This window comes from Grus americana, chromosome 3, assembly GCF_028858705.1.
Source record: "Grus americana isolate bGruAme1 chromosome 3, bGruAme1.mat, whole genome shotgun sequence".
Classification (NCBI taxonomy): domain Eukaryota; kingdom Metazoa; phylum Chordata; class Aves; order Gruiformes; family Gruidae; genus Grus; species Grus americana.
Genome location: NC_072854.1, coordinates 6,549,748 through 6,568,008, shown reverse-complemented (window position 1 = coordinate 6,568,008; position 18,261 = coordinate 6,549,748). Strand labels below are relative to the sequence as shown.

The following is an 18,261-nucleotide window of genomic DNA, read 5'->3' as shown; positions in this document are numbered from 1 at the left end:
CGGTGCTTCATGGAGTGCGCGCGAAGCGGCCGCTGTGGGAAATCCCTGCAGAGCTTACGCCACGAGCCACGGAGATGGTGGCTGCCACTGCCCTCGACCCGTGTCAGATGCCTACGGGTCACGGGAGGGAATCGGAGATCATCACGAAAGCACGCAGCTAAGAGCACTTTTGGGAAAGGCGAGGGTTTGGTTGTGTCAAAACCATACCCGAAAGACCTCTCTGTGTCAGAAGGGGAAGGTAAAATTGCTCGTGCGAGCTGCCGACAGCCGTTCCGAAGCAGGAGCAGAGGGCAGGGGGAGCAGAGGTGAGGGAAGGGACTTTCCACGGGCAGGAGGGCACGACGGTGGCCATTCCCTGCAGGCCATGATGGCAATGAGGAGTTGACCCCTTAGCCTTTCCGGCTCTCCCCTCCTGTGCGGTCGCTCCCTTCCTCCACGCCTTTGAGCCCTGTCAGGCCTTTCTGCCGTGTGCCACCTCTCGCTGAGGGCTGCTGTGTGGTGACCTCTGAGTCACGCGAGGAATGCAGCACGAAGGAAGGGAGTAGAGATGACGACGGTGTGTCAACAGCAGGCCGAGGCCCTGGAGTTCTCTTCCATGCTCCACCCCAGCATGTCATCACCCTCCTGTCTGCCCTCTACAACCAGCACCCCGAGGGACACGCTGAGAAATATGGGACCCAAATATTTTATTTTCCCGGGGCCCTGAAGCTCTTCGTTCTCCCGCGTAAGCCCATTCCCGCTCCTCTGCTCCTGAATCCATCAGGAGTGGTGGCACCACGGGTGCTTTTCTCACCTAGGAGCATTCAGTTTTGGCTTCTGTGCGCTCTGTACCACACAGGAGTTTTCCCCGAGGCAAAGCTCTGCTTTCCCGCACTCTCCTTTCCCCAACATAGCAGCCAACGCACAGGGTGAAGAAATTAGGCTCTTTTTTTTCCTTACCATTGTTAGCAAGAACAATATTAGGATTTTGAACAGGTAGAAGCAGGACAAACACCCTTCAGAAAAGAAGGGTAAAAACCCATCCCTGTTGCTTAAAGCAATGGAACCAGCCTGCTGCAGACCTTCCCCTTCCCCTGTCACTGGTGCTCCCAGCCGCAGGGTACGGGAGGGAACGACAGAAACGCTGGAAACGGGGAAGAGCAGAACTATTTGCTCAGAGACTGATCCTGCCGTAGGTACCAGGAGCTTGTCTCCTCCCCTGTGAGTTAACCCCACCCTCTTTTTTTATGCTCTGGGCTATTTTGGGCAGGCAGTGAGAACTGCAGCTCTGACAGATGAGGATACTGTACCAGAGCACAGCAGCACTTGTTGCTCTGCAGAACTACACAGCCGTAACAGGGACTGCTTCTCTGCTGCCTGCTTTTTTGGTTTGGTTTGGGTTTTAAATTATTATTTATTTATTTATTAGGCTGCAAACTTGTTTTCTCCACTGGTTTCCAGCTTCATCATTACAAATGATATTTTAAGAGCTTTGCGAGAGCTGTTCGGAAGGGAAACCTACCCGCTACTGTGCGGTTGAAACCCCCTTTTTGCCACTTAATAGCAGGAGATCAGCTGGTAGCCTTGGGGGTGAAAAATGACAGACTCTGTTCCTGCTAACGGGGAAGGAAAGGACCCTGAAATTGAGCTCTTTGTGAAGGTAAGTTGCACGGTGAACTGGACACTGGCGCGGCTCTCGGATCAGCTCGGCTTCTATTGTATAATCAAACTTTAATTTTCTGGCGCTGAGCGGGAGCGGTGCTTTGACAGCCTGTTATCTCTTGCACGCACGTTCACACTGCTTTCTTCTTCGTGACATTAGAATTAGGTAATCTTGCAGCGGGCGAGTCAGAGTTCCTGTATTTTATTGTTATTTCTCTCCTTGTGAGTTTGTCCTGGTATTCTTAGCCTGCTGCCTGCAATGTGCTGTACCCTAACTTCAGATTGCCAGGTTTTTCACTAAGAATCCTGACTTCTCCATTTTTGGGAAGAGAGCACGAAGAGCTGAGGGGTACCAGGATTCAGTACCTTGGCAGAGGCTGTCAGGTCTGAAACACTACCAGCCTGTAAAACAAAAGGGATTGAGCTCAGCTGGCAGTCTTCTGATTATTTCCTGCAATACTTTTTGTTTTCTTAAAAAAAAAAAAGAGAAGAAAACTAAATCAGTTTTTAATCTCGGTTTCTTCAGCCCAAATCCTGTTCTGATTTTATACAAGGGTAACTGAGAACAGAAGCCAATTTAATGAAAATATAGAAAAATAAGTATACCTGTTATATAGTAGGATTTCAGACCGTTTCAAGTTAACTATGAAAATCTTACCATTAAAATCAGTGGCACAGCTCAAACCCATTATACTTACAACCTTGTTAATAGCAAACTTCATGCAAACTCTGTCCCAGTGAAGAGCTCAGATTTTTTGATGTTCAGAGCATGTTTCAAAGCCTCAATGTACATCGAGGCTAAAATCCTCTATGCCCATATAAAATGCAGGTGTTGAGTCTCTCTGAGCCTAAACCATCACTGTAAATCAGTCCGATTATTAGTAATACGTAGGAGTTATATCAGGCCCTTTGCAAACAGAGTACTGAATGATTGGGAAAGCAAATTCCAGCCTCTCCCTTTGTCAAGTTGAGAGTGTATAATTGCTTTGTACTCCCTGATGGATATTTTGGGCTGTAAGTTGAAATGTCAGCCACGTCCATGATGTGTATATATGGCCTCTTCAAGCCTCTTCCAAAACCAGTCAGTTCAGGGGCAGCCTTTCTGACTGAGCCAGCACCAAGGTCTTTTTCTGATTTTACAAGAATTCCTGGTCCATAACTGTCCAGTAGAACTTAATATATTAAAAGGGACCTGCATGTGTCCGTGCATCCTCCTGATACCTTTCCTCTACAAGCTGATTCTAGCAAAGTGAGTTTAATGGAAGTGTTTGTGGGCTAAAAAGTAGGTTAGTGGGATTTTTTTGGTGTTCTGTCATCAGAAATGACACATACAGCGCAACTACAGGCAGGGCAGAGAATGGATTGAAAGCAGCCCGAAGGAGAAGGACTTGGGGATATTGGTGGATGAGAAGCTCAACATGAGCCAGCAATGTGCACTTGCAGCCCAGAAAGCCAACCGTGTCCTGGGCTGCATCAAAAGCAGCGTGACCAGCACGTTGAGGGAGGGGATCATGCCCCTCTACTCTACTCTTGTGAGACCCCACCTGCAGTACTGCATCCAGCTCTGGGGGCCCCAGTACAAGAAGGACATGGAGCTGTTGGAGGGAGTCCAGAGGAGGCCACGAAGATGATGAGAGGGCTGGAGCACCTCTCCTATGAAGACAGCTGAGAGAGTTGGGGTGGTTCAGCCTCGAGAAAAGAAGGCTCTGGGGAGACCTTATAGCAGCCTTCCAGTACCTGAAGGGGCTATAGGAAAGCTGGAGAGGGACTGGTGACAAGGGCATGGAGTGATAGGGTGAGGGGTAATGGGTTTAAACTGAAGGAGTGGAGATTTAGATTGGATGTTAGAAAGAAATTCTTCCCTGTGAGGGTGGTGAGGCACTGGCACAGGTTGCCCAGAGAAGCTGTGGGTGCCCCATCCCTGGAAGTGTTCAAGGCCAGGTTGGATGGGGCTTTGGGCAACCTGGGCTAGTGGAGGGTGTCCCTGCCCATGGCAGGGGGGTTGGAACTAGATGGGCTTTGAGGTCCCTTCCAACTCAAACCATTCTATGATTCTATGAAACGTATTCTGGCATGCAAACCTTCAACTACTGATATGTTTTAGTGCCTACACTATTTTATTGAGGCTGATATGGATGTTTGTGATATATGTTTCTTTGACTGCATCAGCTGTTAAAGTGAAGGTCATAGCCCAGATTCTGTGTGTGTGAAGTTCGGAGCCATAAGTTACTGGAAAAAATTTGCATTGCATTCAATTGAGCCATGCCATCACCTGAAGATTTATAACTCCAGAAAGAACATTTTTAGTAATGCGAGCTCCTGCATAATGCATGTGACAGAATTGCACAGAGATTCTCACATAAAACTCATAATTTGCAGAGCTGGAGCAAAAGAATTAATTGGTATCTTCCTAGAGACTTTCCACTTAGGTTGAAAAATTGTAATTCTTGATGTTTTGGAAAGTTGCCATTAATTTAATTAAAAGTCTAAAAAATTGTATAGAAAAGCATGTAACCAGAGTCTTAAATTATACTGTTCAGAAGTTGAAAATAAAAAAAGAGAGAACATCCAAACAAGAGATGAGCTCAAAGTTGAAAAATAGGAGCATGTAAGAGAAATATGCACAGATGAAAACTTGTCTGGAGCATGAAATTTAAAACAAAGGGATATTAGTAAGGGGAGATAAACGGGAGGGCTGATCCAGGAGACAATCTGGAAAGGAGAAGTCACTTGCTCTGTTTTAAGGCTGGAAAGAACAGAAAGGTGGCAACTGCTGGATGAGTATGAGATGCTGGAACAAGAGGCAAATCTAAATATACTGGACTACACTTGAGGAAAGTTCTAATAACAGGTGATGTTGGGGTCAAGGAGCAATTTCAGCATTTGATTTTTGTGGTGTTAATATTTCACTTGAGGAAAAAAGTTCTGCTCTGCATCCTTGAATGAAGACACAGCCAGAAAATGCAGAGATCAGTGAGAAAAATGTAGGGCAGTAGATATGGCCTGGAGAAAACTTCCACAAGCACAAATAAACCAGAAAGGGCTGTTTTTCACCAGGCATAGAATCTCTAATAAAAGCAGTTTCTGTCTCAGGTTAAAAAAGGAAAGGTGTTACACAATTGCTCTATTTCCCTTTTTCTATTTAACAAGCAGGAGCCTTAGAAAGCCAAGCGGCGAGCTGATTGCAAACAGAAGAGCCGTGCTGTAACCTAATGCAGGTTAGCGATCTCCTGCGCTGTGCAGATAGGCTGGGCATCACCAGGCCACCTGACTGCGACGGCACAGACAGGTTAAGCGGTTATCACACCGATTTGTTATCATCCCCATTGACTCTACTCTTTCTCTAATGGTGCCCTAACCTGGATCCGTGAGATATTTTCTTGTGAACGAGTGTTTGTTCTTGCAAGACGCTTGCTTGAGGGTAACCCTCCCCCGGCGAATCTGGGGCAGGACGCAAGCAGACCGACGGGGAGAACGGGGAGAGCTGAGGAGCGCAGAGGTCTGCTGGGGAGATGGTGCTGCCTTCATCAGATCTGCAGTTTGTGTAAGCAGGCCTTTGGTGAACGCTGAAACTCTCCAGTAGCAATTCCCTCTCTAAACTTGTTTGACAAGGAATTGGAAGAGGCTGCCAGAGAAAAAGGCTCAATACGCGGTGGCGCGAGACGCTGGCAGCAGCAGCTTTGGGGAAGCGAGTGTCGGGAGGCAGCGCTTGCTCTGTGCTTAACCCAGCTTGTTGTAACTCAGGTTAATTTTAATTCTTTGTGTGCTGGAGAAGCGAAGTGCTTCTGTATAAATGACACCCTGATGGAAGGTATATTTAGCTTTTCCCGGCAGTCTTGCACCTGTATACTTGAACATAATGACTGAGCTGAAATGGTGCTTTTTTATGTACAGACTATTAAAATCCATATGGGAGGATCACAAAACCTTTATGGTTTCTTTCTGTTTGCAGTGGAAACAGGTGTTTGGATGTACATTCCTTGCATTTCAAAATTAGAGTGGTGCCTAATATCTAGAAAGTTAATTTGCAGGGGGTACATTGTATACATGGCACACAAAGCCTGATACAAACAAGACTTGAGACTACAACTGTCTATTTGCATTGCTCAGAATGAGTGCAGTCTGGAAAGCAAACAAACCACGCAAATGGTCCAAAGTACATTTGATTAAAAAAAAAATAATCTTCCTGCTTTAGAAATACTCTATAACAAGATATATAATATTCCAAGTTTCTGACAACCAAAAGACGGTAGTATCGTCATGGTAGTAGGAGAAAGAGTAGTGAGCTGGCAGACAGCTATTTCTGCAGGGAGTCACTGTGGTATTGAGTGATTAATATTCTGGATATGTTCATCAGCTCAGATGTGCAAGAGCTTTTGCTTAAAAGGTCAACCACAGTCACACCGAGCACCCATCTGGAGAAAACACGAAGGTGCTTGCAAATGTACGAAGCAAGAGAGACCTCTCAAAGGCCGTGATCTTCCACGCTCACTGACTCCTACACTGAACAGGTTCCCGCCTGCCAGCTGCGGGCATAAAGGCAGAAGACGCTCGCAGCCCATTCTTCCCGTTGGGAGCTGAGCGTTGTGCGTGACCAGGCACAGTGACGGTGTATTTGCGACGTCTCAGGGATACGGTACCAGCCGTGGTAAGGTTCAAGGACTAACAGCATGGAAGTATTTGTAGGGCCCCTTGCAGTCATTTCTCGTTAGAGGATTATCACAAAGAAAAGAGGGTAGTCCTGCTACGCTCACAGCTCCCGGAGCAGCAAACACACATGCAAGGAACCTGTGAGCCCTTTGTCATCTCCAACGGTTTCATTTTGAAGAGTTTTCGGTGTCTGTTAGGAGTACGTTTGAAAGCAATGGCAAGATTTGGCACCAGACTTGCTATACCTGAATGAATCGGTCGGTTGGAGAGCCTGGCTGTCCAGGACAAAGCAGTCATCCTGCGGGTTTCGTGTGCTCCATCAAAAGCCCAGGAGTCGCTGCTCTCGAGAGGGTGTAGCTGTCCTTATCCTCTCCTTTAAAGGAAGATGTAAATAAAAATATTACTCCTGTTGCAAACAATCATTCCCTGCTATTAAGGCTTCTGTGGTTTTAAGCTAAGAGAGTCGCTCTGATAAGAAAACTGATTTCAGTTTCAGAATTTTGGGGTTATCAAAACCTGTAATGGCTTTACAAACTGGGAGAGACAACTTGAAAGGGACCTTTTAACCCATTATAACAATACAAGCTCTGCAATTTATTTGATTCATAGACTGCCCTCGAGAAGTATTTTGATGATGAGTAGAAAGCACAATCAGATCTGGAAGGTACAAAGTTCGTTTCTGTTTCTGGAGAAGTGTGGGTATTTTACTGGCTATTACAAACTCAGCTTTTGGTTTCCATACAAAATCATTCCTATGTTCAGCAAAACTTTCTAGGTAAGGAGGAAATAATAAAGAGAGAAAAGCAGAAAGAAGAATAATGATACTGAAAGATCTGGTTCAACCTGTCTGGTGGTCCAAGACTCACAGTAACATTTTTTTGGTTCCTTGGTCATGAGGTTGGCCAAGCCTTTCACGTTTCAAGAGAGACTTAGCCAAGAAAGCAGACACATACAGTGCGTGCGGTCTCTGACGCTTCGCGGCTATCACTCTGGATCTTGTCTTTATTAAGGATCTTGCCTTTTTCATCCATTCAGAGCTGCCGAGCAGATGACGGGCACCATGGTTCATGTCTCTTCCAGACTTCTTGTGGTGAGGCAGTGCACGATCAGCAGCCTAAGTCTCTCTTCCAGTACGCTGGCCTTGTGCATCAGTATTACAGTTACCAAACTTACCAGGTTTACTGGTGGTCTGAACACCAGCGTGTATACTGGGGGGAAAACAGTTTTACAAGCTTTATTTAAACATCTATAAACATGTTTCATAAGCTCCATGCAGGGGACCTCAGGTGTTTCATTGTAATTCTGGCTCGGTTCCTATCTTGCTTAGTTCTTTTCAAGTCAGGAGCGATTCCGTTGAAGCTCGTAGAGTTTATACGTATATAAAATGGGCACAAGAACAGAGTCAGGCCTCCTAAATGGGAATCACACTGTTTAAACAAGAAACTTAATAGTAATCCACTGCAGACCCAGTTAAATCAGAGAAACGCTACCTGGGCTGACAGTTACTTCTCTGGTCTTATTATAAAGCCTTTTCAATAAGATAATAAAAAGAATAGTTGAGGGAAAAACATCCATCTTGGCAGGATCTAATTTTGCTTCAACCCTTTCTTGTTAAAAGAAAATAATTCAATAAATTAACAAATAGCTGCCTAGCAAATATTTTAAAATTACAAGTTGCTTGTTTTTCCTTGTGATGAAGAAAACCAATACTTTAAAGAAGCTTTTGCCTGAGTTATACAACCCAGAGTCTGTACGTCTGCGTGTCTGTTTTCTCTCCGAGCATTTGCAGATTTTGTTTTGCGTCAGGACAAGTGCCTCATTGGTGGGAATATTAGAGGCGGGCAGTGAATAGTTTAGGCAGGCCAAATTTATAAAAGGACTTGGCAGGGATATAATCACTATCCCTGCCACTTTGAACCTGGTTTGGAATGGTTTGAGGATTGATTGGGAAACTGGATCTCAAGTTAAGGAAGAATTTTCAACTATGTCTCCTGCTTAAGTTCACGATCTAATCATTAGTTTCTGGCTAAAGCTGAATGACACCCTTATCTGCCATGGTTTGGGGTTTTTTTCCCACATATAAATGACTGTGACTACTTGCTTTTTATTGAACTTGATGGCATCAAAATATATGCTAATTGTGACCAAAACATCTGATTAAAATTAAACATATTCAAATGCTTTGTTGAATATGCATAGACTTTATTTCTTAAAATGCCTTTATAAATCGGATCCATAATTTGAATAGATGAGATTTCAGAAACATTTAGGATGGCTCATATCCCATGGCCGTAACAGCCAGTGAGGTTTGTGCTGCTGACTTCAGCGGCAGCAGAGTTAGACCAGCTTAAATGTATCTGAGAACTTGTTTGAACTCCACCTACTAGTGCCATCCTTTATTCCAGCATTTCTGAGCCGCAGAGACGAATCAGGTAAATACGGTGTTTTAAATCTACTGTGAAGAACTGGTGGTATTCATAATTATTATTGCTTGTAGTTAGCGATAGCCACCGGTATGCTTTGGGTGCTCTATGTTTAGCTGCAGATAGCTCTTTTTCCATCTCTGGCAGCACACGTCTCATCAGGCTCACAGGTTGTTGTGTCATGGTTCAGCGATGACAGTGAAGCTCCAGTAAGTGTCCCCGGGAAACTTTTATCGGCAATATATGGCTCTGCTGCGGCTATTCCAGAACAGCAAATGTCACAGAGATCATTTGACATAACGTCCCAAAAATATACAGGGATCCTTTCCAAGAGAGACAGTAGGAAGTACATCTGCCTCTGCCCTGGAGTCTAATGTTAGTATCAGTTCACCTGGCTACGTCAAATATATTTTGATGGAAGGCTGTGTAAAGATTATTTAGGATAACATATTGATCATTACAGCAACAATATTGCTTGGTTCTTGTATGACATAATTCTACAGAATCTGGCAGATATCAGCAAACTAATCCCCAGCAAAGAGGTAACATAAACACTAACATTTCCATTTTGCAGCTAAGAGCTCTGGTAGAAGACTTTTCAAATTACTCTCTTTTAACAGAGTTGGATGTTAAAGGGCTGTAAGTTTGTGTGTTAGTTTTATACATGAATAAAAGAAAGTTTCGATTACACTTTTTTTTTTTTTCCCCAGCAAAGGCTGAGTCAAAGTCATAGGGAGAATCAGTTGGCGTAAGGAAAGGTTTGGTTTTGTACTGGATTCATACTGTATTCAAATCTATAAATCTTATTTGAACTAGGAAATCAGAGCAGGTACCTAAAGTGCTGTAGTAGGTACTTTGAAAATAGCTTCAAGTGGTTTGTTTGACACAGTAGAGTTTAATACTGACAAAGTCCAGAGCAGATTCTTATTCCCTTTCCTACCTTGCCCCTTGCTCTCCCTATTTGTTTGCACTTCTGTGTTGCTGACACGCAGTAAAACTCATCTAGGTGCGATAACGGTGATTTGTATGTACATCTGGAGCTATGAGTTAAAAAACCTTTGATTTCTGTAGGTCTGATGTGTTTAATCAGCATCATGTATTCCTGGCATGATTTTTATATTAGACTTAAGAATTGGAAATTATTACAGTGGAATGAAAGTAATTCAAAAGGTATTCAGTTGTGTTTTGAAAATCCAAAGCTGGTAATTTTATCTAGTAACGCTAAGGGCAAAACTTTCTCTGATTATATTTACAGCATGTCATTGCTGTTTGCTACGCAACTTGATCGCAAAGTTCACACGTAAATGTAGAACCGGTCCATAGGATATTTTCTTTGACTCTGTTAAATTAAATGATTCTTTGTAAATGAGCATTATTCTGTCCCTCTCAATAATCATTCCATAACTTATCTTTCCGAGTATTTATGATTTTACCCTTCTGTATGTATCCTTTTTTAATGGCGGTGTTCAGTGGCTGAAGTAGATCATTCATGATATAACACAGGTTCTTCTTTGATTCAGCGACCCTGGTGCACCACAGAAATTGTGTGGCTACAGTGTCATAAGAGAAGATGTGCTAGGAAAGAGACTGGGACACAAAGCACCCAAGATACAGTTCCGTAACACGCCTTAGCAAAGTTCTGCCATGTTTCAATGGCCCAAGTGGTGTCAAAATCCAGATCAACACATTTTTTATTTTCTGTTCAGTGTTTCAGCACTTTATCTTAATACAGAGCAACAGCCACAGTTCCCACCAGGCGGAAGCTCTGATTATTTATTTTTCTGTCTGGCTCTAATCAAAATATGAAAAGGTCCTGCCCAGGTAGCGATTGTTTGCTCTTCTAAATCTTCATTCTTAATAGTCACTAACTTTGTGTGCAGAGCAGATGACAGAGGCCCGTGACATTGACCTGTATGTGCTTGATGCAAAATGTAATAAGAATGTTCAAAGCCTAGTATTCAAGGCCAAAGCTGATTTTCATTTACTTTAAATTCTATAGAACTTGAATTTCACACATTTAAAACTTTCAAATATTATATGTAGGAATAGTATTTTTTCCCTTCCCTATGCAAGTCAGGCTGTAAAAAAGCCATTTCTTGACTTGGCCCATCCCTGGCAGTGTTCAAGGCCAGGTTGGATGGGGCTTTGGGCACCCTGGTCTAGTGGGGGGTGTCCCTGCCCATGGCAGGGGGGTTGGAACTAGATGACTTTTAAGGTCCCTTCCAACCCAAACCATTCTATGATTCTATGATTATTTTTGTTGCTTCTCTTGCCTTTGTTGGTTTCCTCCGGACTAAGAAAAAAATGTCATGACTCAGTTCTCCATTCACCAATATTTCAGGTGTTAATACCTGCTCATGATACTGGGAATGAAGTTTACACACAGAGGAAGTTTGCTTGGTTTAGGTATGGCTTTAGTTTCCCGTTCTGTTAACCATGAAGATGCCAAAGAAGATATAAAATTTTCTAACTTGTGCTGCTAATAAAGACGTATAATGCTCTACTGTTTGGAAAAGGGCTAATCACCTCCAAAGAGTGTGAGCTGCTGCAGGCTAGCAGTGGAGTTCAAAGTATGATGATCTAGTCCATGGAGATGTATGCCTTATCTCAAAAAACATTTGACGGCTAAGCTCAACAAATGTCTGCAATTCAGAAAAGATAGTTCAGCATAGGTTTTAAATGTTCAGCAGTTGCTTTTTAAAAAACTCAACACCTTACTAATGAAACACTGGGTGATAATGGAAGATCTGTAACCTTCCTGGATGCTGATACCTATTAAGCATATTTACACCCCCAGTTCTGCAAAGGAGGCTGTGCAGGGTGCTCCATGCTTTAGCAGCCACCGATGAACATGATTCTCTTTGCAAAACCCAGTCCCTGAAACAAAAAATGCAAGGCCTTTTTAGAGCGATTCCAAAGCACTTTACAGGTGCAGAAGCTGAGAAATGGTGGTCTTGTGCAAGGAGGTCCAGCAAGAAGACTGCTCTGGTCTTCTGCTCCACCCTTTAGGTGTAGCTCTTGTGTTTTGTTTTTGGGTTTTGTACAGCACTTAGCACCACTGAGTCTGTGTTCATATGCCACACCTGCTGAGTAATTCACAGTAAATATTCCAATAATAACCACGTAAATTATACTAGTCACAATGATGCTTTTTAAATTTTTTTTTTTTCCCTTTGCTAGTCACCGGGAGGGGTCAAGTTTTAGATTATCTTTTGGCTGGCTGTTTTAAATGCACACAAAGCTAACATGTGTTATGACATTGGAAAAGATGTAGAGAAAAATAATTGTAAGGCTTAAAAAATACTTAAGATTGCCATCCTTAAGGCACTCTTTGAGTAAAGGACCAAATATCACTTGACTGCAATATTAAATGTACCTGTAGGGGGGCTTTTTAATAGAGTGGTAACAAGTATAACAAGAAATAGTAACAGTTAGTTAAGGTCAGATATAGTCAAGTTAGAAATAAGCTTAATAGTAACTGTAAAGGTGATTAACCGTTGGAATGAACCACCAAAGAAGTCATGCCCTTTCTTCTTCTGGTTCAGATCAAGATTAGATATGCTGTAATGAAACACATATAGTTAGAGTCAATAAAGGGATAAATAAGCCATAAAATCTACAAACCAGGAAGGCATTGCAGTGGAGGATATCTTGGCAAACCAGAACAGGGTTTGGTTCAAACACAGAAGAAATCTTTGATTTCTAAATCTCTGAAAGAAAGCACAAATTTGGTCAAAGCCAGTCTGATAGAAATGATGTTGAGGGGCTGCTTACATGTCTTAAAATGTCTCTTGGTGTCCTGGGTGTGATAATGAGATGGGATTAGTTCAGGTACTGGTTGAATATGTAATTGCTTATCTTGGTCTGGATACGCAAGGGCCAGACTTTGGAAGAGCTTCCAAAGGCTGAAGCAGATGCTGGCTTGGCCAGTGCTCTGCATGCTGTGTCAGTACGGTCAGACCTTGTGGCCGAGATGAAGGAAGAGTTAAATTGGGAGATACGACAGCTGAATTCCCTTTCTGTCTGTCATGAAGCCATACCCTAAGCCATGCCACATCCCTGTGCCTTGGCTTCATTTCCTATGAAACATTTGCACCAACATTCATTTTCATCTCTCTGCAGCCCAGTAGCTTGTCCAACTAAAATTGCATTCCTTCTTTCCTCTTTAGGTAGACAAACGAATGTAAAAGCTACTCAGGCATTGTGGTTTAACTCCTCACTAAATCCTGAGTTAATTCTCAGGTTGGGCAGGTGTTTCTCTGTATCACTTGCCAAGCTTGTCCTCCCCATAACATTTCAACCCCCAAATAAACATCCTGAACCTTGCCACCCACCACATATAGCTATCATTTTTTTGGGTGCTGGTGCCTGTCTGTACCTGTGTATTGTCCGAAACGAGTAGAAATCAGAGAAACCGGCCCCGATGGATCATTGCTATTGTTGCCGGTGTTTTTCTAGATTGTGATTCAATTTGTGTGGGTGAACAGGCGCGTTGTGTTACTGCTTTCCTTTTGCTTTTAGCTGCTGAATGGGCAGCTTCAAACACATACGAACGCATATCATGGGAGGAAATAATTTTCTTTCACTGCCCTGTGTTTTGTGATGAGCCATTGCTGCTGATTCAGTGTGCAACTGCAGACCTGTTTCATTTGTTTATTTTATTTATAGTATTTATTAAAAAGCTGTTCCTGGATGAAGAGGGGTTGAATGGAACATTCTTGCAGGTTATAGGTTCTCTCAGAATGGCAGTTTTAGTTGTTTATCTGTGCCCTGTTTTTTTAAATGTTCAGGACATTTAATGCCAAGAGGAGCCCTTCATAATTAAGCCTTTTTTTTTTTTCTTTTCAGGATTCCACTAGCATTTGTATAATTTTAATTTTCTTTTCTCCTCTGACTGTTGACTTGCACATGCAGTTTGGCAAGGAACGATATTTTTGCCTTGATTTACTGGGTTGCCCTTTCTTGTGTTGAAGTGCTCTAACTGCGGATTTTTGGTTTTGTTTTCTTTTTAATGTCAGTAGATCTGACTCCAGTTAAACTCTAGATCCTGTTCTAGAGCTGGGTCTTTTTTGAGGTTCAAAAGTGATCTGTTGCTTCCTCTGCATTAAGCACTCACCCTGCTCCAAGATGGAGCCACGAGGATCTCCTCAGAGTGCACGAATGTAATCTTTTGGGGTTTAATTCATCTCCAAGTACCTATTTCTCTAAATACCCTGTAAGTCTTACTTCTCACTATTCAGTCTAATAAAGGCAGTTGAACATGCATACAGGAAGACTTGTTTCAGATTGGGAAGTATCTATGTGCCCATCCTGGTATGCTGAAACCAGCAGCCCTATGGTATGTGTCCATGGGGACACCTCATCCTCTTACCGGGCTGCACAGGACCTCTGCCTGATGGCTTGATGGTCTGATGTTTATCTCAAAAGAGATGATTCTGCAAGAATAATAATAATTTTTAAAAGTGCTGATTCTAGACAGCTACTCAGATCCAACCTTGGAGAGCCTGGGAAGGATGTGACCAGGAGGGGAACTTAGAGGAAGCGTTGTCCCACTCCCCTGGCAAAGAGACAAACCTTGAAAAGGCGATTTTCTTCTCCAGGGGAAGGAAACACCTCTCTCCCCTGACCTAGGCCACTGCTCCCAGCCCCGTCTGCATGTGTGGCAGCGCCTTGCTGCAGCTCCCATGGGCAAGAGGGGTCTTCCATAATTAGCCCCTGGACATCTCTTCCACACTGGGCACCAAGGGTTTATTTAAAAAAAAAAAATAAATAAAAAAATTTAAATATTTTATTTATTTGCATTTATTTATTGAAATATTTATTTTAAATTTATTTAATTTAAAGCCATATCCAGCACAGTGAGTGCAGTTAGTAGTAATCACACTGTGCCCCGTGGTCAGTCAGAGGGTTTTTGTACTGACTCATGTTTGCCTATTCATTACAAATGTGAATTGATAGGATTTCACAGAATCACAGAATCCCAGAACGGTAGGGGTTGGAAGGGACCTCTAGAGATCATCTAGTCCAACCCCCCTGCTAAAGCAGGATCACCTAGAGCAGGTTGCACAGGATGGCGTCCAGGTGGGTTTTGAATCTCTCCAGAGAAGGAGACTCCACAGCCTCTCTGGGCAGCCTGTTCCAGTGCTCGGTCACCCTCAGAGTCAAGAAGTTTTTCCTCAATATATTGAGATGGACCTTCCCGTGTTCCAGTTTGTGCCCGTTGCCCCTTGTCCTGTCACTGGGCACCCCAACCAGTCCTTCTTTGTTAGTACAAGGTCCTATATTTTCTCTGTATTTATTATTTTTCAAGAAACAGCTGTGCACTTGGCACTTCAGAATAATTAAAACCCCCCTCTTTTTCACAGAGAATTGTAAGTAAACATGAAAAAATAGCTAATTCTTAGGATCCTGTTCAGGTACTTGAGTGAATTGGGCCTAGATGTACACAAATGTATATAGAATATTTAGACATTCTCTTGCTAAATGCCAATTTCTCAATTACCTCATTAACCTGGATGTTCCAACAAGCTTTTTCCGGCGGGTGGCTGGCGTATGGAGTTCAAATGGCGTTCTGCAGATTGCAGTTGTTCAGGCTAACGGCAAATGGGAACTGCTGCCTTCGCTGAGCAGGAGCATAAGATAAAACAAAAAAGCTGCCAGAGAAACTTCTTAAACAAAGCAGGGTGAGATTCAACCCTTCTCTAGATACGATGGTTAGACCCAATTACCTGTCTAAGAGTATAACACCAGAAAGTGGTAAGGTATGAATTACAATTGATTAACCCTACTGGGAAGCAGATTAACCATGCCTTTTAACAGACTGCACAACAAACTTTAAACATAAAATATAAAATAAATAATATAATAAACATAGGTAATATAAAAGGTATACTATAAAATAAATATAAAATATAGATTATAATAATGTATATAAAATACAAAATACAAAACTGTAAATATAAAATATATAGAAGTGGTGTAAAAGGCAAGAAAGATTGTAGATTGATAGCATGAAATCTCTGTCTAATCAATCTAGAATGAAATCTAGGTCCGAAGCACAAGCAAAGCATAGGAAGTACGATGTCCCTCTTGCGCTGCTTTAAATATCCAGCTCTATCAGCCCAAGCCTGAGTATTCAGGTTCAGTTGTAGTGACAAATTTTATTGAATCTTTTCCTGTAGAATTGACAATAGGAAGAAGGTGCAGATGAGATTTTTCCCGAGAGAGGAAAAAACTGTGAGAAAGAACTCGTTTGTAAGAGTGCCAAACAGTGATCAGATCTGCAGTGTTGTACATCAGGAAAGGATCATAAAAATGAGGCAACCAGAGGAAAACAGAATGAAGATGTGAATTACAGAGTATGGTTGGAGACTATCTTAAGAGGAGGAGAAGGTGGCACTTAATGATAAATGGTTGAGGAGATTTACAGGGCATGATCCCTGTGTCATGCTCCATTATTTCCACCATATCAAATGGGATTTGTTTAATTTGAATGAGGTGACTGGGTGACAGTGTCAGAGAAATAGAGTGGCCAGGCAGGGAAGGGACGGGAGGTGGGGGCAGATTTTGGCATTGCTGTCACTAATTTGGTTGGTGAAGCCAATGAACAGAGTATATGGCTGAAAGGTGAGGGGTGTAAAATGAAAAAAAAAAAAAAATCAAGAAAGTGATTTTTTTGTTGGGGTAAGAGCGTGAGCAAAAGAGAATTGGGGAGGAGGAGGGTACTGATTACTTCTGAGACAGGCATGATAGGAAAGGATGGGCTGGAGAACGGGTTTGCTGCATGACCATGCTGGGGTCACTGCTGGTCCTCTTGGAGAGTGGTCCACTTGGAGCATGAGAGGCCTGGGTGGGAGAGGAACTCAGGAGTGATGAGAATAAGAATCAAAAAAAGATAATATTGGGAACAGAGAGCATGGTCAAGGATCCCATAAGCAAGAGGACAGTAAGAAATGAAGAGGTGCTAGGAAAATCACAATGGCATAATTAAGATTTTGTATAAAAGGGAAGAAAAGTAAGAATTATTTTAATAAATAGCATTGAATTAAACTTAATTAAGGGTTTTTTTTAATGCTGGATAAGAGGATAGAATTAAATTAGAGGAAATTCAGTCTGAGCATCAAGTCAAAATATGTTTTGAGAAAATTGTCAAAACCATTTCCTATGGGAAGTTTGTGAAGCAGCATCAGTGGAGCATTTCAAACTGGCCCAAACAGTATAGACACAGAGATTTAAGAAATTTTCCTGCACTGAGATGGCAAGTAGACAAGAAATGTGATCCAAACTCCACTCACGGATCCACCTAGGTTTTTCTATTTACATTTATCATACATTAGTTTCAGAAGTCTATACTGTAAAATACTTGTAAATTGTACTTCAATTAGTATACACACTTATTCAAAATTTCTCAGTGGCTGTTGGAAAGCATCACTGGGGTTTTTTTTGAGCATCTGATATTGAAAACACAAGTTGTTTTGCTTTTAGATGAGTCACAAGCAATGTTTGCTTGCTGTTAGGGTGTAGGTCTTAGACTCTCATTTTCGTTGCAGGTATTTGCATCTACAAACTCAGAACTTTCTGTTTCTCGTGTAATGAAATATTCAGAGAGTTGCATTCCATTCTTTCTAGATGGCTATCAGAAAAGACTACCTTGTAACACCCCCTTTAATGGCTAAATTTGACTATGTGCGTGTAAATGATCAGATGAACAAATACAGCAATTTTGGCAGGTACGAAAATATTAAAGGTGAAAAAATATCCCCTAAGCACTAAACTCTGTAGTGATTTCTGTGTGAGTAGCTGGGGAACCAGGGAATTTGTTTATATTGCATTTGTATTCTCGTGGCAGTAAGGCTTGGTTCAAATGCTGGTCATATTTATTGATAAATAATTAGTTTACTGACGGTACTGTGGGTTGCACTGGGAAGTCATACCGAGATGCAAACATCAAACCAAAGACTAGTTTGAGCCTGCGATGCGCTGCTCCTTTGCAATGCAACTTGATCTGCTTTCAGTGAAAGTCATAAACATTCATCGCACCTCGGGGTGAAGCTCCTCGGATACCCTCCGCAGCGCTGGTTAACTTTGGAGATGCAAAAGGAGGCAGAGAGACAACGTCCTGCCCGCTGCGGGATACCTCCTGAGAGCCGCTGATTGCTCTTTCATCTTAAATCAATACAAGTCACTGATGGACAGTATTTGCACGATGTTAAATAAGATACAAAATGAGGCCATGGAGGGCAGATTATGGCCTGCGCTGGGGTCAGCTGATGCGGTGGAAAAGGCCCTCACCGGTGACACCCCCTATTCAGACCTTTATTTGCAGTGCCTGCAAGTGACTCTTCTAATAGTGCAAATAAAGTCATGGAATTTCAATAAATAATTCAGCCCCGGATCTGATTTCAGGTTCAGCATTGACTTTCAGCACCTGGCTGCTGTTATTATTTGTTAGTCTGATACGCTGCTTAGAGGCATGGAAATTTGGCTGCAAGTCGTCAACATTTGCAGAATATACTGTGGGACCAGGTTACTGTCCCTGGCCCAGAGA

The 18,261-nt window shown here is 42.5% G+C and overlaps 1 protein-coding gene across 3 annotated transcripts in view; it reads left to right on the top strand.

Annotated features, from left to right (window-relative positions):
- The window catches only part of CLIC5 (chloride intracellular channel 5), a 78,921-nt gene that overhangs the window by 23,458 nt on the left and 37,202 nt on the right, over window positions 1–18,261 (top strand). Inside the window, exon 1 of one of the 3 annotated variants that reach the window (XM_054819222.1) lies at window positions 1,252–1,639. The exons of the other annotated variants lie outside the window; for them this stretch is intronic. Within the exon in view, the coding sequence (XP_054675197.1) occupies window positions 1,577–1,639 (63 nt within the window). The 5' untranslated portion in view covers window positions 1,252–1,576. Of the gene's footprint in view, window positions 1–1,251; window positions 1,640–18,261 lie in introns of those variants that run through there. 3 annotated transcript variants of the gene reach the window in all.